The sequence below is a fragment of the Protopterus annectens genome, chromosome 14.part0 (assembly GCF_019279795.1).
Source record: "Protopterus annectens isolate FY-2018-M chromosome 14.part0, PAN1.0, whole genome shotgun sequence".
NCBI classification, from domain to species: Eukaryota; Metazoa; Chordata; order Ceratodontiformes; family Protopteridae; genus Protopterus; species Protopterus annectens.
The window spans coordinates 989,327,669-989,345,648 of NC_056748.1; the positions used below are offsets into that span (position 1 = coordinate 989,327,669).

The following is a 17,980-nucleotide window of genomic DNA, read 5'->3' on the forward strand; positions in this document are numbered from 1 at the left end:
AACACAACACATTTACAAGTATATTGGTGGGGCTTCTTGGCATACCTTTCTAAGCAGTTTTGCAAAAACTGTACAATTATAATGATTCTGCACTCACCGATTTAAGATTATTTTCCAGGATATGCCATGTTGGCTCCATAACCTCAAACATCATATAGTACTGTATATTCTGAACAAAATTTAACATGCGCTGCCTCAGAGTAAATGCTGCTGCAAACCTGAAAGAAAGAAACAAAATAAATTATCACCAGTAAAGTGCATAACAGTTAAACAGAAAAGAAATATATAACTCCCTGCACCCATGATGAGCCTCATGGGTCAGTGGACTTGAAATAAACTTTCGTCACTTTTTGGTCAATCAGTCAGATGGGGGCTAGAATACTGCAAGACATATATGCAGTCTTCTGACTCATACCCATCAGAATGTGTAACAATGAATGTAAATGTGTTTCTAATCTGACTGGTGGACTGCTAAATTCAGAGAGCCTTCATGGTTCCTTGCTACTTGCTCTGCTCTGTCATTCTCAAGTATCTCATAATGTAGGCTCTGCCTAAGGCAGGAAGCTACTACTCCTCTCAACCTTGCCCTTACTGTCCTGTGTGAAATAATAACATCCTAATATTTCCCCAATCTATGTATTCATTTGCTGATATTCATAGTTCCACAGGAGACTACTAGGCTAATGGCTCAAGAGCCCTTAAAAGCCTAGTCAGTATTACCCAGATTTTACCAAATGTTCTATACCTAGGGGAAAGATAAAGGTCAGCAAGCTGTGTTTTGACTATACCAAATCAAGAATAAAAGGCAAGCACAGAGAGACCACGTTCCTGTTAAAACATGTAGCATAAAAATAAAAACCTTGTGTACAGGAACGTGAGGGCTTGTAAAACTCAACACTGCTTGTTCGCAAAGTCACAAAAATACTGCATTCCTCTGCAGACACCAGCAAGTAGTACTAAGCAGCAATGGCAAATAAAAAGCAAAACCAAAAAGCAGTCCACAACGTCCAAAACGATAAAAAACCTTCTTTACTACTGCATGCAATAAAGAAGGTTTTTTATCGTTTTGGACGTTGTGGACTGCTTTCTGGTTTTGCTTTTTATTTGCCATTGCTGCTTAGTACTACTTGCTGGTGTCTGCAGAGGAATGTAGTATTTTTGTGACTTTGCGAACAAGCAGTGTTGAGTTTTACAAGCCCTCACGTTCCTGTACACAAGGTTTTTATTTTTATGCTATGTGTTTTGACTATATCTACAGACTGCCTCTGTACATAAGGGACATGGGTGCCACTCCAGGAGTCAATCTGCAATTTCCCATCCACTGGTCCAGATTATGTCTGAAGATGGTCAGGGAAGCTCTCTGCTTCACATGAACAGGAAGCCTACTCCAGAGGAGGGGCAATCTCTGGGACACATATCTGTCCCTCCAGCATGAGTCAGTCAAGTCAAAGATCAGGTTTAGATCTTTGGAGTGGGTAACCCTCGTACAGTTACCTTTGTGAATGTGCAACATTTCCATCAGAGTTTGGTCAGAGACTGCCTTGCAGGTGAGGCACAGATCACCATTTAGTAATCGGTAGGAAACGGAGTACAGTGATATGGCTTTTAATCGGTCCGCATACAATATGTTGGTTATACCATGTATTTCTTGGTGAGAAACCTCTGAGGAAGCTCCAACTGTTGCAGGTGCCTGGTGAGGTACATGCCAAAAGATGCATTGTACAGCACCCTAAGGCGTGTTTCTGCCATGTCTACTGTGTCTGCCTTCCTTTCTTGCATCACTGCCTGAAGCTCTCCCATTTTCTTTCCTTAAATCCTGGTATTACTTAATAAGACTTAACAAGCCTTTATGTCAGTCTCTTTTGCACATTTCTGCTCTCTTCACCCTTTGCAATTTCTGACTCGTGCACTAATCACTGTCCTTTTTATACCTTTTGCCATGAACTGCATTTTATGTCTTCACGACTATTCCCGTAAATTTTTGTCCACTGTTTTCTATTACCTAAGTCTCCATGCTATCCCTCTTCTGTATCCTACAAGTCTGTTCACTGTCCTTTTCCACCTCAGTTTTGACATACTTTTTCTCTTAGACTACATGCAAGGGCTCTTACAAAGACAGTGAAAAAGAAAAGAAGTGGCAATGACACCTTTGGTGCCCCACTGGTGTATCTTTTCATCACAGTGGTCTGTCATCTAGCCAATATTTTTAATTTTTACCCTTGTTATCACCCCCAAGGCCTGCCCAAGTCTGTCTAAACTGCTCACTATTACTCTGTTTGGTACTACATTAATACTAGATTAAATGGCTTGACAAAGTCTTTATAGACCACATCCACAACATCTCCAGTTTTACGATTCCAGTTAGACTATATACACCTTACATATCCTTCTTTCATTAAACCCATGATGCCCTGGACTTTCTGACCCAGTGGATTCTACATACTCCATATTCTTTCCATCAGCAGTGATCCAAATATTTTCTCAACAATTGAGGTCAAACAAATACACAGATCAGGGAAGGTCCTGAAAAAATATTAGGTAATGGGCTAAGAAATTAATCAACAGATTAGAAGGCCTCTCTTTTGAATGAAACTGCTCGGATATTCTATACAAAAAAAAAACAAAAAACATCCACAAACAAGTGGGTAGTAGTTATGTTTTAAAAGCTAACCACTTAAAAAAAAATAATAATATATATATATATATATATATATATATATATATATATATATATATATATAAAACTGTCTCAAAGTTCACTGAAACTTACAAAAAAAACCACAAACCTTGTGGAAATGAAGGAAAAGAGCAGGTACTTGTTACACAGCAAAAAATAATCGATATAGCTCCAGCAGTATTCAGCAAAATAATGATTTAATTCCAGCAGTGAAATATTCACAATCTTCCAGCAAAAATCGATTAAAACAGTAGTGAAATATCCACATAACAGCAAAAAGACTAAAAATTCAAAACACTGAACATATTTTTAATGCAGGGGGCAAGCCCCCCTGCACCCCCCACATCCCCTGCTAACTATATATACCAACTCCAAGAGCGCACGAGAAAGGGTAAATTCCATCATTCATTACTTTGAATTTTCAGTCTTTTGTTTTTCAGTCTTCTGAAGTAGACCCATAGATATATAATTTACCACTGCACAACTTGTTGCTACTTGTGTATCTCTGCTATCTTTAAACAAAACAAAAAAATCTTGCTTTTTTCCCCACTTTCTGAAATTTAAAAAAAAGTTAAGTTACAGATTTGCTGTTCGAACTGTTTGTAAGTTTCTTGGAGGCTATTGCTTGCTTGGGCTAAAGGGAAGTCTCTGTGTTCATCAGTGGCAGTGGTAAGCACTGAACAGCCTGCCTGCCCCTGTGAGAGTGGTTACTGCCTAGAAACTGTAGTTTTATTGGCCATTTTGGGTCAGTTCCAAACTCCTTGATCCCCCTCTCTTAAAACCCGACTGCCTCTTGGTTTTGGCGTCTTTTCAGACTTGTTGGCAGTTGGTGAAGCACCCACCAAGAGGAGAAAACGCTGAGAGAAGAAAGGAGCCACTTTTGAGATTTTAAGTATTTTTCTTCAGATTATTCGTTAAGATTTCTGCATTGCCACCTACTTTTTGTCGTTTTCCAGCTTGCTAAACTTGATATCTGTATTAGGAACTGTATTTAGAACACATCTAGAGCCTGTTTACTGCATTTCCTGTGTTGCACTTATTTTAAAATCGTTTTTTTCTTAAAACTTGCATTTTACCTGTCTCTGGCCTAGCACTCAAGTGTGGGGTCATTTATTGCACTGTTCTAACTTGTTGCTAATTGTGTACCTCTGCTATCTTTAAACAAAACAACAACAAAAAAATCTTGCTTTTTTTCCCACTTTCTGAAATTTTAAAAACGTTCAGTTACAGATTTGCTGTTCTGAACTGTTTGTAAGTTTCTTGGAGGCCATTGCTTGCTTGGGCTAAAGGGAAGTCTCTGTGTTCATCAGTGGCAGTGGTAAACACTGAACAGCCTGCCTGCCCCTGTGGGAGTGGTTACTGCCTAGAAACTGTAGTTTTATTGGCCATTTTGGGTCAATTCCAAACTCCTTGATCCTCCTCTCTTAAAACCCACTTTTGCGCATAGCGCAGCGCCGCTTAATCAGGTTTAAACTATTCCCGGCTCCACAAAGTCTGCTCTTCACTTTTTCCCTTAGAACTGTTCCAAATCTCAAAGTAAGCACTCTATTTTCCTTCTAAAACCCAGCAGTAGCTAGGATACGTGTCTTATAAGTCAGCACTAATAAACTAAAGCACTACACCCTCCTATACTCCCTTTAAGTACTTGGCTCCCTATTGGTCCTTTTTGATCAAGTCAAAAAGTAATTCCTTATACTATTCTGGCATGTCCAAAAATCAGTTTCAGGTTTACTCTCCAGTCCAGCTGGTGAATATGGGAGTCTTGAGGCAATGTTACAACTGCCTTATGTACACAGACCACCCTCTCCTCTTTCCAACAAGCTCAAATATATGTGAGAGATGCAACTACATAGCCAAACTGGAGGCTGAGCTCTCTCAACATAGTACTGGCACGGTCAGTCTGGAGGAGAAGGTAATCACACACACCACAAATCCATTCTCACATAGACCTATCGCAACAGAAAACCAAACACATAAATACACAAAAACATACTCGGAGGCTCTAAATAAAAATCTGCCCAAGCAACAGAGACCTCCAAAGCAGACATCCAAGCAACTGCTACCCCACAATACCCACGTATCACATAGTTCACAAAGTTAGTGTGCCACACAGTCACAGCCCTTAAGGCTAAACAACACACCTAATACACTTGTAATAGGTGACTCTATTGTCAGACACACTGACGTCCCTCTCACCAGTCTGAACAAGGAGAAGGTCACTAAGCTGCCTGTCGGGTGCCAGGATCCGCCACATAACACAAGCACTCAGGTCACTCCAAAGCAAGTACAAATATGACTCCGTCATTGTCCATGCTGGTGTGAATGACCTGAGATGTACCTCCCTGGATTACATGAATAGAGACATAGAGGAGATCTCTGATCATGTGGCCCAGGCCAGTATGACCCTGACCTTGAGTAGCATCTTACCTTAACCAAGAATGTTACAACAGTATAAAGACAAAATGAACAATTGGCTAAAGTATTGGTGTCACTCAAAGGGGATCCAGTGTCTGTCAACCTGGGATGACATGCTTGACAAGCTACGTTGCTTCGCTAGAGACAGCTTGCACCTGTCACCCCTGGGTTTTCGAATACTGGCCAAAGCTCTTGCCACCCCCATAATACCTTTTTTAGGCAAGGCTCAAAAGACAAACCCACCTCCTTAGACAACACAAGGAAAAAGAAACTAAGGGTAATGCTGCTCAACACCAGAAGTCTAAACCTCAAGATGCACCCACTCGAGGCTCTCCTCAGTATGGAGAATATCGATATCTGTGCAGTAACAGAAACCTAGTTCAAGGCTCCTGAGAGCGCTCCAGCACTACCAGGCTATACCTCATACCATGCTTTTTGGCCCCAAAACTCGGACCGAACAACAGGGGGAGTATCAATATTCATCAAATATACCCATACCTCCAGGCTAGTGGCACTGCACAAAGCATCTGAGACCATCCATGTGCAACTAACAGTGGGCAAAACTGCCTTCCAGTTTGTAGCCTGCTATAGACCACCCTCCCAGATTCAGGAACCCCACTTGGCTTTCCTGAAGACACTGGAGAATATGAAGGTCTCTCTAAACACCATTATATTGGGTGACTTTAACTACCCAAACATAGACTGGGAGCACTACTCAAGCCCCAACACCCTAGCCCAACGGTTCCTAGAATTTATAAACTCAAATGCTATGGAACAACTGGTCACCACTCCCACAAGAGGGGAAAACATATTGGACCTGATCATCACCAACATGGGGACTCTATGTTCCATACCAGAGGTATACCCCTCACTGGTAAGATCTGACCATAAATTAATCACTATGGACATCCATATCCCGTCCCCACCCCCAGCAAAGGAAACCACGGTCAAAACCTTCTCAAAAGCAAACTTCCCACTTCTCAAAACCGAGGTGGAATCCTTCAAAGCCCCAGGGCCAGTGGAAAATACGGCCCAAACCGCAGAATCCTTTACAAACACATTCTATGGATACCTACAGGAATGCATGGATCGTGCTATCCCAAATAAAACCAAGACACACTCCTCCAAAGGCAGGAGACCTGTCTGGTGGACCCCAGCCATAAATATGCTGTACAACAGAAGGAGGAAGCTACTACATGATAGAGCAAAATCCCTGAAAGGGAAGGCAACTCTGATCAGTACTAGCAAGAAACTACTATCCCTCATAAAATCATCTAAGGCTAGCTTCGAAAGAAAAATTGCTAAAGATAATCACAAGGCTTTCTTTAGTTATGTTAGAAACCTGGGTGAAAACTCCCAGATATGCTCTGAGTTAGTGCAAAATGACAAAAAATACACTGAACCCACAGACATTGCCAACATCCTGGCAGACAGGTTCAGTGCAAACCCCCCCCCCCCCAAATGAGCAAATGACAATCCAAAAAGAGTGTAGCCTCCCTGACATCACAGATGCACAGGTGAGAGCTGCCCTCTCCAAAGCAAAAAACACAGCATCAATGGGGCCAGACGCTGTCCCGGGCTGCATTTTACATGAGCTCCAAGAAGAACAGAACCCTCACTTAAAATCACTGTTCAGTCTCAGCCTTACAACAGGATATGTACCCAAAGAATGGAGTACAGCAACAGCGGTCCCACTCCATAAAGGTGGTGCCACAATGGACCCCGGAAACTATCGCCCTATAAGCCTAACTAGCCTGGTCTGCAAAGCTATGGAGCGTATCATCATGGAACTCATAAACAAAGACATTGGGAACCTCCAAACACTGGATCCTACCCAATTTGGCTTTGTTAAGGGCAGATCTTGCCTCTTGAACCTGGTCAATTTCTTTGAAACAGTCACCAAGGCCATAGACGAAGGGAAGGTAGTCCACACAGCCTACCTTGACCTTGCAAAAGCCTTCGACACAATACCCCACTTGGGCATCATAAATAAGCTCACCAGCTTAAATATCAACCCCTATGTCACAAGATGGGTTGCAAACTGGCTTAGGGATAGAACCCACATGGTCAGAATTGCAGGTGCCATGTCAGACTCTAAACCAGTTACAAGTGGCAACCCACAAGGCTCAGTCCTGGGACCTCTCTTGTTAGGTATATATTTCTCTGTGGTACAGGCTAACACAGGAGGACTATGGCTGACAAAGTTTGCAGATGACTGCAAACAGGGGGCCATAATCGACTCGCCGGCTGTCACAAGCATCCTCCAAAAAGGTCTCACAGAGATGGATAACTGGTGCCAGAGCCATGGCCTAAAGCTAAATGACAAAAAGTGCATAGTCATCCCCTTTGGGAAAAAAAGTTCCCCCCAAATTACCACATAGGTGGCAATCCATTAAGTACGGAAGAAGTAATTAGGGATTTGGGGACCCAAGTAGATTGCAATCTCTCCTTTGACAATCACATTGCCAAAGTGGTTAGAAAGACATTCTATATAGCCCACCTTATCACGAAGGGGTTCACATCTAGATCAAGAGAGGTCATTGTGCCCCTCTACTCATCAGGTCCATAATTGAATACAATGTCCCATTTGGGATGTACCTTACCCGACACCTGCTACAACTAGAAAGACCCCAAAAGTACCTCACCAAGAGGATCAAGGGACTCAAACAGATGCCCTACGCAGTTAGGCTAAAGAAACTCCAGCTCTACTCAGTTGCTTACCGCCTACTCAGAGGCGATCTGTGCCTGACGTATAAAGCCATGTCCAAACCAGAATTAATGGACATGCTCCATCACCATCAGAAATACACGCTCCAGTGACTTAAACCTCAGCACAGAAATAAATAGAACATGCTGGAGGGACAGATTCATATCTCAGAGGCTCCCCTCACTCTGGAACAAAATCCCAATCCATGTCAGACAGAGCCCCTCAATGACCTTCTTCAAGAAGACTCTTGACGTTTGGATGGGAGATCGTAAATTTACCCTTGGGATCTCTTCTGTGTCACAGCTAGACAGAGGCACGGTAAACTAACCTTAAATGGGCTATCTTCTGTGACCTACTATACAGAGGCACAGTCAACTAATCTAAGAAGGGTGACGAAAGCCAAACACACTCTGGCTAGGCTTGTAAATGCCCTAGGGCAGATAGCCTAGTATCAAACCTATGAACAACAGCTACAGCATGTTACTTTTTTTCCCTTCTATTTGATGACTAAGCATGCTATAAAAGACATTCCAGTAAAACAAAAAATGGCAGCACAAGCAGGCATCAAGCCATTTGCTTTGTGTTTTTTTTAAATCATCATTCTGTGACAACTGTCTGAGCAATTATGAAAATCAAGGAATGCATCACCTGGGTGGAAAAGGGAATGAGGGCACAGTAGAAGTGGAGGAACGTAAAATAAAACATTGCCCAAATTGATGTCCATACAGTCATCCAACAACAAATATGATTCAGACCAGTGGATCACAAATACAGATGTGTACAAATAACCTAAATTTGAATCAAGCCATTATCATTTACTCAATGCATGAGAATCAGAATCAGTTGCTATATGCTCGCCCAGGGTTGCCAGATTTCTGAATGGTACCTGAATGACAGGTAGGGGACTGTAGGGGAAGAGCAAAAAAAAAAAAAAAAAAAAAAAAGGTCTTCATGCGGAACTGCCTGCTGTTCTGCCAGCCAATCAAAAAAATCGGAAAGCAGAGCCTCTTCTCTTCAAGCATTTGGTTTGAGATTTCTGATTGGCTTGTATGCCAGTATACAAGCCAATCAAAAATTGCAAAGCAGAGCCTCTACTGTTCAATGTGAACAGCCCACTGTTTCACTGGGATTTTAAGAGGCAGTGCGGGACTTGGGATTGGACTGCTGATCTCAGGACAGTCCCACTCAAATAGGGATGTCTGGCATCCACACAGGGACATTCATATCTGTTGCCAAAATTATGTTAAAAACTACTTTGAAATCTACAATCAAGATAGCTCTTCAAAAAAGGCAATTAATCACAAAACAAAATCCTGAAACTGAATTTCAACATCTGTACTTATTCTCATGGTTCTTTTAAAAGACTATTTACTCTGTACACAACAAAATCTGCATTGAACATTATTAAGTAGTAAAATAAATGGAACAGCACTATACATACTGCAAAAAAATATGGTCAATTTCAGCTGATGAAATTATATGGTTTAACTAGCTACTACACTAGAAGACTATATTCCTCTACAATTTTTTTCAGCATTTTAAAGTTATATTTTGCACATGGGCAAACTTTCCTGCATCGGTCATGGGAAATGATGCCTCCCCTTCTTACTACCAAATTACTGTGATGTTGCATAATCTCTGAGAAAAGAAGTACTTGGTTTTGTTAGAAAACCAAATATTTCTATTCTCCATGTTAGAATAAATTAGCAGATGTGCATCTGAGGTTGTAAGTTGCATTTCTCCTGTAAAAATACTTCAAACAGATAGATATATCTCACACACATCTTGAACTACATTTCCATCATCAACATGCAACTTATTTTGCAAGGAAGATTCTGATCTTGTGCTATTTTCTGATTTTTTTACATTTACTTCAAACTGTTTTGCAACAGTTATTTTTGAGCTGGAATACTTAAGCTCACCCATAAAAACTGTTCAAGCATTCACAGTAAGGTACACATAAAATAAGATACACAAGCAAGCAAATTTTCATTCAAAGCAAGGTTAAAATGTTAAACAAGGAAAATGAAAGGATCAGGTTAATCTGCATTGTTTATACATTCCTTCCTTCCCTTGCCCTCTCTCTCTAGCAGGGTACAAGGGGAGTTACTGGGTTCATAGGTTGGTACTAAGCTATCAGTCCTAGGGCCTATACAAGCCTAGCCATAACAATTCCCTGGCTATTTCTTCCCATAATATTTACTTCCCTAGACCCCTGTCTAGCAGGGCAACTGACGTGATCCCCGGGGTAAATTTCCTATCTCTCATCCAGTCGTCAAGGCTCCTTTTGAAGAGGGCCAAGGAGGCGCTCTGTTTGACATGTATGGGCAGTCTATTCCAGAGTATGGGGAGTCTCTGGGTCAGTAACCCATTCCTCCAGCATGTTTTGCTCATTGAGATGACAAGGTTTAGGTCCCTGGAGCGTGTGGCTCTGATGGATTGGGATTTCTTAAAGTGTAGCATGTCCAACAGCTCTGGGTTTGACATGGCCTTGTATGTTAAGCAGAGATCGCCTCTGAGTAGACGATATGCGACAGAGTATAGCTGGAGTTTTTGTAGTCGGTCAGCATAAGGCATCTGCTTTAGGCCTGTGATTCTTTTAGTGAGGAGTTTCTGCGGCCTTTACAGTTGTTGCAGATGTCTTGTCAGGTACACACCAAACGGGGCATTGTACTCTATGATGGGTCTAATGAGGGATGCATACAGTAGGACAATGACCTCCTTTTTTTCTGGTTGAAAAGCTCTTAGTGATGAGATTTGCCACATAGAAGGATTTCCTGACTGTTGTGGCAATGTGGTTATCAAAGGTGAGACAACTGTCCACCTGTGTTCCTAAGTCTCTTATCACACTTTTGGTGTTTAGTGTACTGCCACCTATGTGGTAATTCATAGGTACATGTTTTTTCCCAAAGCGGATAACTATATACTTCTTTGCACTGAGCTTGAGTCCATGGCTCTGGCACCAAGCATCTGTTTCTTTAAGGCCCTTTTGTAAAATATCCACATCATTTGTGGATTCAATAATGGCTCCTAGTTTTCAGTCATCTGTGAACTTTTTTTAGCCAGAGTCCCTTAGTGTTGGCCTGTACTTCAGAGAAGTAGATGCCAAACAAGAGCGGCCCCAGGACTGAACCCTGATGTACTCCACTTGTCACTTGTCTGGAGCTGGATTTGAAGTCGGCTACTTTTACAGTGTGGGTTCTTTCAGTAAGCCAGTTGGCAACCCATCGAGTGATGTAGGGATTTATGCCCAGCTTAGTAAGTTTATCTATGATTCTAGAGTGGGGGATGGTGTCAAAAGCCTTGGCGAGGTCCAGATAGGCTGTGTGGATCACCTTACCCTCATGCACAGCTCTGGAGACTGATTTGAAGATGTCAATCAGGTTCAGGAGACATGCTCGGCCCTTCACGAATCCAAACTGGGTGGGGTCTAGTGTTTGAAGGTTGCCAATATCTTTGTTTATAAGCTCCATGATAATACATTCCATGGCCTTGCAGATCAGGCTCGTCAGACTGATGGGACGGTAATTCCCAGGATCCAAGGTGGATCCCCCCTTGTGGAGTGGGATAACTGTAGCTGTGCGCCACTCAGTGGCCATGAGGCCTGAGGTGAGGCTATGATTAAACGCAACACTTAGGTGAGGTGCCAGTTCATTTTGTAGTTCATATAGTACACAGCTCGGGATGTCATCTGGTCCCATGGATGCTGTATTCTTAGCTTTGGAGAGTGTGGTTTTTACCTGTGTGGCCATGATTACCGGAATCTGGCAATTTTTCAGTATTGAGATGGGCCCTTTAGGGGGTGAGAGGGAGGTGAAGTTGGCACTATTGGGATCACTATATTTAATTACATTCTATTGTAGCTCAGAGCAGATCTGAGTATTGCCATTTAGATTCTTGACATAGCTATAGAATGCCTTGTGGTTGTCTTTGGAATCTTTGGCAATTTTATTTTCGTAACTAGCTTTGGAGGATTTTATGAGGGATCTCAGTTTCTTACTGAGGCTGGTAAGGGAGTTTTTTGCATCTTGGGATTTTCTTCTTTTCTGCAACAGTTTCTTCCTTCTGTTGTATAGTTTGTTTATGACAGGGGACCACCAGATTGGCTTCATTATTTTGGAGGAGAGCGTCTTGGTTCTATTTGGGATAGCACTATTAATGCACGAGTGGATGTGCTTGTACAGTGCTTTAGTGTAGGATTCGGCAGTCGAACTTTCAGTTCCTGTCTGCATGGGTGTCATGAAGTTTGTCACTTCTGACTTGAGTAGCATGAAGGTGGCCTTGGAGAAGTTTTTATGGATGTTTTCTTACTGGGGGGTGGGGGTGGGATGTGGATGTCAAAAGTGATTAGCTTATGGTCAGACCTAACCAACATCGATTTCCCACGTTGGTAATGACTAGGTCCAGGATACTGGAGCGCCTGGTGGGATTATGGATTAGTTGATCCAGGGTGTTGGAATTTATGAATTCTAGGAACCACTGGGCAAAGATGTTGGTACACGAGTAGTTTTCCCAATTAATGGCAGGGTAGTTGAAATCACTCAGTATTAAGGAGTTTGGTTGTATCTTAATATTTTCCAGTATGTTTAGAAAGATGTAGTGAGAATCTTGGGGCATGGTGGGGGATCTGTAGCAAGCTACAATTTGGATTGCAGTCTTACCTAGTATTAATTGCACCTGGAGAATTTCGGATGCATTGTGTTGGGCAACTAACCTGGAGGTGTGAATATCCTTGGTGAATATGGACACTCCTCCACCTTTAGTGTTTTGGTCTTGGTTTGATGGCTGAAAAGTGTGGTAAGAGTTGTAGCCTGAAATTGCAAGGGTGCTGTCTGGAGCCTTGAACCAGGTCTCAGTTACTGCACAGATATCGATGTTCTCCATTTTTAGGAGTGCCTCGAGAGAGTGCATTTTGAGGTTTAGACTTCTAGCACTGAGTAGCATTATCTTCAGATTTTGCATACTTGTACCTGTTGCGGTGGTGGTTTTGTCCTTTGAGCCTTGCCTAAAAAAGGCACTATATGGGGTGGCAAGAGTCTTAGTCAGTACCGTGAATCCCAGGGGTGACAGGTGCAGATCATCTCTGGCAAAGCATCATGGTTTGTCGATCATGTCGTCCCAGGCAGACAGATACTGGATCCCCTTTGAATGACACCAGAAGCTTAGCCAATTGCTGAAGTCAATCATTTTGTCCTTACAATGTGGTATCATTCTGGGCGAAGGCAGGATGCTACTCGGGGCTAGGGTCATACCTGCTTGGGCCACATGATCCGAGAGCTCTTCCATGTCTCTTTTCATGTGGTCCAGGCAGGTACGTCTCAAGTCATTCACTCCAACATGGACAATGACAGAGTTGTACTTGTACTTGTTGTGGAGTGACCTGAGTGCATGTGTTATGTGGCAGATCCTGGCACCCGACAAGCAGCTTTCTGTAACTTTTTCCTTGTTCAGCCTGGTGAGTGGGACATCAGTGTGTCTGACTATAGAGTCACCTATGACTAAAGTATTTGGTACGTTGTCTTGCCTTAGGGACTGTTGTTGGGTGGCACACTGGTGTTGTGAGCTATGTGATACTTTTATTGCGATTGGTGTTTGTTTGCATTTCAGCTTCAGAGGTCCTTGTTGCTTGGGCAGGTTAATGTTAAGGGCCTCTGCATATGCGTGTTTAGTGTTGCTATGTGTGGGTGTTGGTGGTGAGGGTCTTTAAGGGCTATGTGTTGCCTGAGGTGTAGTGCGGGTGTTAACCTTCTCCTCTTGATTGTCTAGCACAATCTTGGCTGGAGAGAGCTTTGCTTCCAGTTTGGCTATGTAAGTGGATCTCTTGCAGGTTGTAGTGTTGGGTGGTAGGAGGAGAGGGTTGTATGTGTACATGAGGCAATTGCTGCATTGCTCCAGTATGCCCAGATTCACCAGGTGGACAGGAGAAGTCACTGGAAACTGACCCTTGGACATGCCTGGTTAGGTGCTTTTTTTCCCCCGTACCTTGGCAAAGTACTTTGCAATTATAGGCTGTTTAGTACCTACAATTAATTTCTCCTTATTAACATGGAGAGTTGAGTGTTTTTATCAGTTTAAGGCTTCCTAGGGCTTTCCAGCAGGTTTTAGAGCAAGTGCTAGTCACAGGGACTCCAACCAGAAAGAGTCAGGAATCAATGCACTCTGCTGTTCCTACTCTCGCCAGGATCAGAATTCCAAGCTGTCATATATAAAGCAGTAATTAAGATTTCTGGTGATCAACAGTTTCCAGGAAATAATGTAACTGCACTCCTTCTCTCACCAGGAGAAAACAGAAGCACTAATCCCAAGATGACTACTGAGAGGCAGAATGTGGGCTCTCCAATAACTGGTGCTCTTGCAATAGATGCTTAAAGGTAAGATGAAAAAAATGGTTTATCCTAAACACCGCAGTGTGCACTAGAGGAATTAGATGTGAAAGTAGGTAACTTAAGTTTTACCTGTCTAAAAATTAAGTTTTAGTGAAGAGTCACTATTTTTAAAACAGCAAGATAGATTGAAAGGGGGTGGTCACTTTTGTATTCTGGTAGTATGGAATATAGTAGGATGGCCAATAAATTTAAATAGTTGAAGGGGAGTGATTTCACAAAATGATAATTTTGTGCTTACACAACCCAGTAAAAGCAGAGAGGAAATGAGATATATGGTCAAATTAACATAAGGGGCAGGAAACTAGAAAGACAGCAGTGTTTAAGAACACAAGAATAACTGGGTGGGAAAAAGTATTTCTGCCTGACTCACAAGAGACAGAGCTGTGGGTCTCTTTTCAAGTTTTAATATGCAGTTAAAAGCAGAATACAAGTAAAAACACAAGGTAAAGAAAACAAATCACAGTATTCAAAATAGAAAAAGGCAATAAAATAATACAAAATACTACAAATAAGTAAACTAACCTTTCCCTCACAGCAAAGTGTAGCAGTGTCTGGGTGAGCCTTTCTAGGAACTGGAAACATCCCTAAAGCATACACACAGCAGGCTCATTCATAAGGCAGTCTGTGTCCACTCAATCCACCCACCATTTACTTAGGACAAACTTTGTACCACTTCTGCCCTTGTGCTTTATATGCAAGTGTAAAGCAGCTTGTGTTTTCTGCGTATATTTTAGCCTGCACAGTGACTAGTCTGAAGGCAAGTGGTTCAGTGCCCTAGTTTGTAAGCTACAGCCTTACAATCTGTAATCCCTCCTCCACAGACATCTCGCTGGTCAGCTTCTACTTTGCAACAGACACTGACATTTATTCTTACTGCTCCTACTCAAACTATTTCTTTCTCTTATATTTTCATCACTTCTTCTAGACTTGCTACTCTCATTATTTATATCCTCCTGTCTTTTTTTCAGTGGAACTGTATGCCTTTTTTATATTTCCTTGCCCAAGACAATTCTCAAACCACTTTCAGCTCTGAGTCAGTATTTGTGCAGACCCATCACTGACTCACTGACTCAGTGCACTCAAATGCCTCTTTAAGCTAGAAAACTGTGTTTTTATTTTTCTACAGAAGTGTCCATGCAAGCAATAGAAATGTATGTAACAATGAAATCTGCAGTTTGAACACCAGTCTGTGGGCTAGATTTTTATGTAAATTTTAAATATTTTGGAAGCTTAAAGCAAAGAACTTTGCCCACTATAATAGCTCCATTTTCTTAGACCACAGCAGCCCCAATGGTACTTTCTCCTTTAACTGTGTTCAATTGATTGTTTTTAGCAGTCCACTGTTTCCCTTCCTTAAGTTTATTTCTCCTTTGCCCCCAGATGCTTGTGCAACCACTTTCAGTACTGAGTGTATTTTTCCAGAGCTGCAGTTCTGCATTTTGGCTTAATTTTTCCATTGTTTTGCTGATCTTTGGGGGATAGCCTTTGGACTTGAGATTCAAAGTCCACAGAAACCTCCTTACCATTACGCAGTTGTTCAGTAAAGTGCAATTTTTCCTCTTATATATCACCATTAGACAGATTAAATGGATACTGAACGAACTCTCCTACTAAAACTGTGCCCTAGAGCAACAAACTCAAGAGTTTCATCTAATGGCAGAGAGGCCTTTTAAATTGCATTGTTCCTTTTGCTTATTTCTCTCAGCAGATCTGTGACTGTTTTTCTCTGCCTCTTTCCCAGTTTTCAACTAGCTTTGCTTGTCCTTGCTAACGTTTGGGCTTAATCTGCTCCTGTACCCTACCCCCAATTCCCACCCACTCTTTATTACTCTACATTTATACTTCCAAAGCGCCACTCGCATATCCCACAAACCAATGCCATCTGCCCCCCCCAAGAAAATCAATAGTACTCCCAACAGTAAAACCCACTCTAATTTACCACCCAAGACACTCTCTCAAACTTTCCTACACCTTGCTCCTTACAATTATCACATTACATCTCTACAATCAACCCAGTACTCTTCTAACATTTTTTAATCTTAATTTACAGCAAAGATAAAAGCCAAGTTAAATAAGATGCCCCTAACTGAGATTATTTCACTATTCCTCCTAACTGTACTAACCTTCATCACCAATTATCAAATCCACCTCCTTTAAATACTTAGGACTTCAACCAATCCTCACAAAGAATATCATGTACCCAGCCTTTCTCCATAGCACCCTGTCTCTACAAACAAGCCACATCTGATTTATCTATAAACATCTTAAAACTAAGTATCCAAATTTACAATCAAATACCAAACCAAGACCAAAATAGAACTAGACATGCTCTTCCCTCTGTAAAATATCAATTCAAAAAATTAGCGGAAATATTCACCCCGACCCAGGTCCCACTTTCATAAAAATGTCACTTCCAACCCCAAAATAAACCAGTCACCTAACAGTTCTCAAAAAAAAAAAAAAAAAAACCCAAACTCACCTTACTAAATATGAACCTAAGTATGTGCAATAAAATCCAAGACATAAATGCCTACCTTGCCACACACACTCTTGATGTAGTCATAGCTACCAAAACTTGGTTAAAAAAATACTAGATAATGAAACAACCCCACAACATACAATATACACAGGCATGGCAGACAAAAAAGTGTGCAGGTAGTGTAGCAATCTATAAAAATTCCCTACTTTCATAGGAAATACCCAAAATTAACAATGCTGAACTTCTAACAACACACCTAAAAATCAGCACTAGGAAAACTATATGTTTAGCAGCAATTTATATACCACCAGAGAAAAAGATTGATACTGCTGAAAACATCCTGTATTGGATATCTCAATAAATTAGCCATGAAGCTATAATACTTTGAGATTTACATATAGATTACCAACTCATAAATTCTACTACCCCCACTGAAACCATAAACTTGTACAACTTCAAACAAACCCACTAGAATCAATAAAACTTCTGGAAGACACTCTGCATTAGACTGTATCCTTACAAACAAACCAGACAAACTGAAAAAAGTAGGCTGCCTCTCAGATAACCTAAGTGACCACATACCAACATATGCCATTAGAACACACCATAACCTAGATAAACATATTATTTATAATCAAATATGAAATGCAACCAATTTCAGCAAAGATATTTTCAATGAAATATTAAAACAATATAACTGGAATGTACTTAGAACAATGCCCCTAGATTCTGCTGTATAATACTTTAATGACATATTCTTGCACACCATAAATAATCCAGCACCAGTATGCATTAAAATACTACAGTCCAACCCTGCAACATGGCTAACAAAAGAAAAAAAATCATGATAAAAAAGGGTAAAGCCATATAAAATAATAGAACTCAACATACCTTCCATCAATTTAGCCATCTTAGAAACCTTACAAAGCTCCATGTCAAACAGGACAAGCAAACATACTCTACTGTGGCAAGACCACCACTCCCTCTCTAGAAACAGACAGTATGTCAGACTCTATCCCCACACAGTTTAATTCCTACTTTATACAATCAATATTATCTCTCTGACACAAATACATATGCTCTCTTCTCTTTACCCCTGTTCAACCAAAACCACCCACAGGTCTTCAGTTTTGACCACCTACCATTAGACTACCTAAAAATGGCTGCAGAAGTCATAGCCTTCCCCGTGTCCATACTAATTAATAGGTCCATAGCGGAATGATACATCCTATCACTGTGGAAAAAAAAATCCTGCAGAATACTACTGCAGAAAGGCGGCACATCTACAGAGTTTAATAACTACAGACCAACAGCGA

General features: G+C 41.4%; 1 protein-coding gene across 2 annotated transcripts in view; it reads right to left on the minus strand.

Moving 5' to 3' along the window:
- TUBGCP2 (tubulin gamma complex associated protein 2) overlaps positions 1-17,980 on the minus strand; it is a 1,158,397-nt gene that overhangs the window by 338,458 nt on the left and 801,959 nt on the right. For both annotated transcript variants that reach the window (XM_044056780.1, XM_044056781.1), the window contains exon 14: positions 98-218. In XM_044056780.1, the coding sequence (XP_043912715.1) occupies positions 98-218 (121 nt within the window). The remainder of the gene's footprint in view (positions 1-97; positions 219-17,980) is intronic.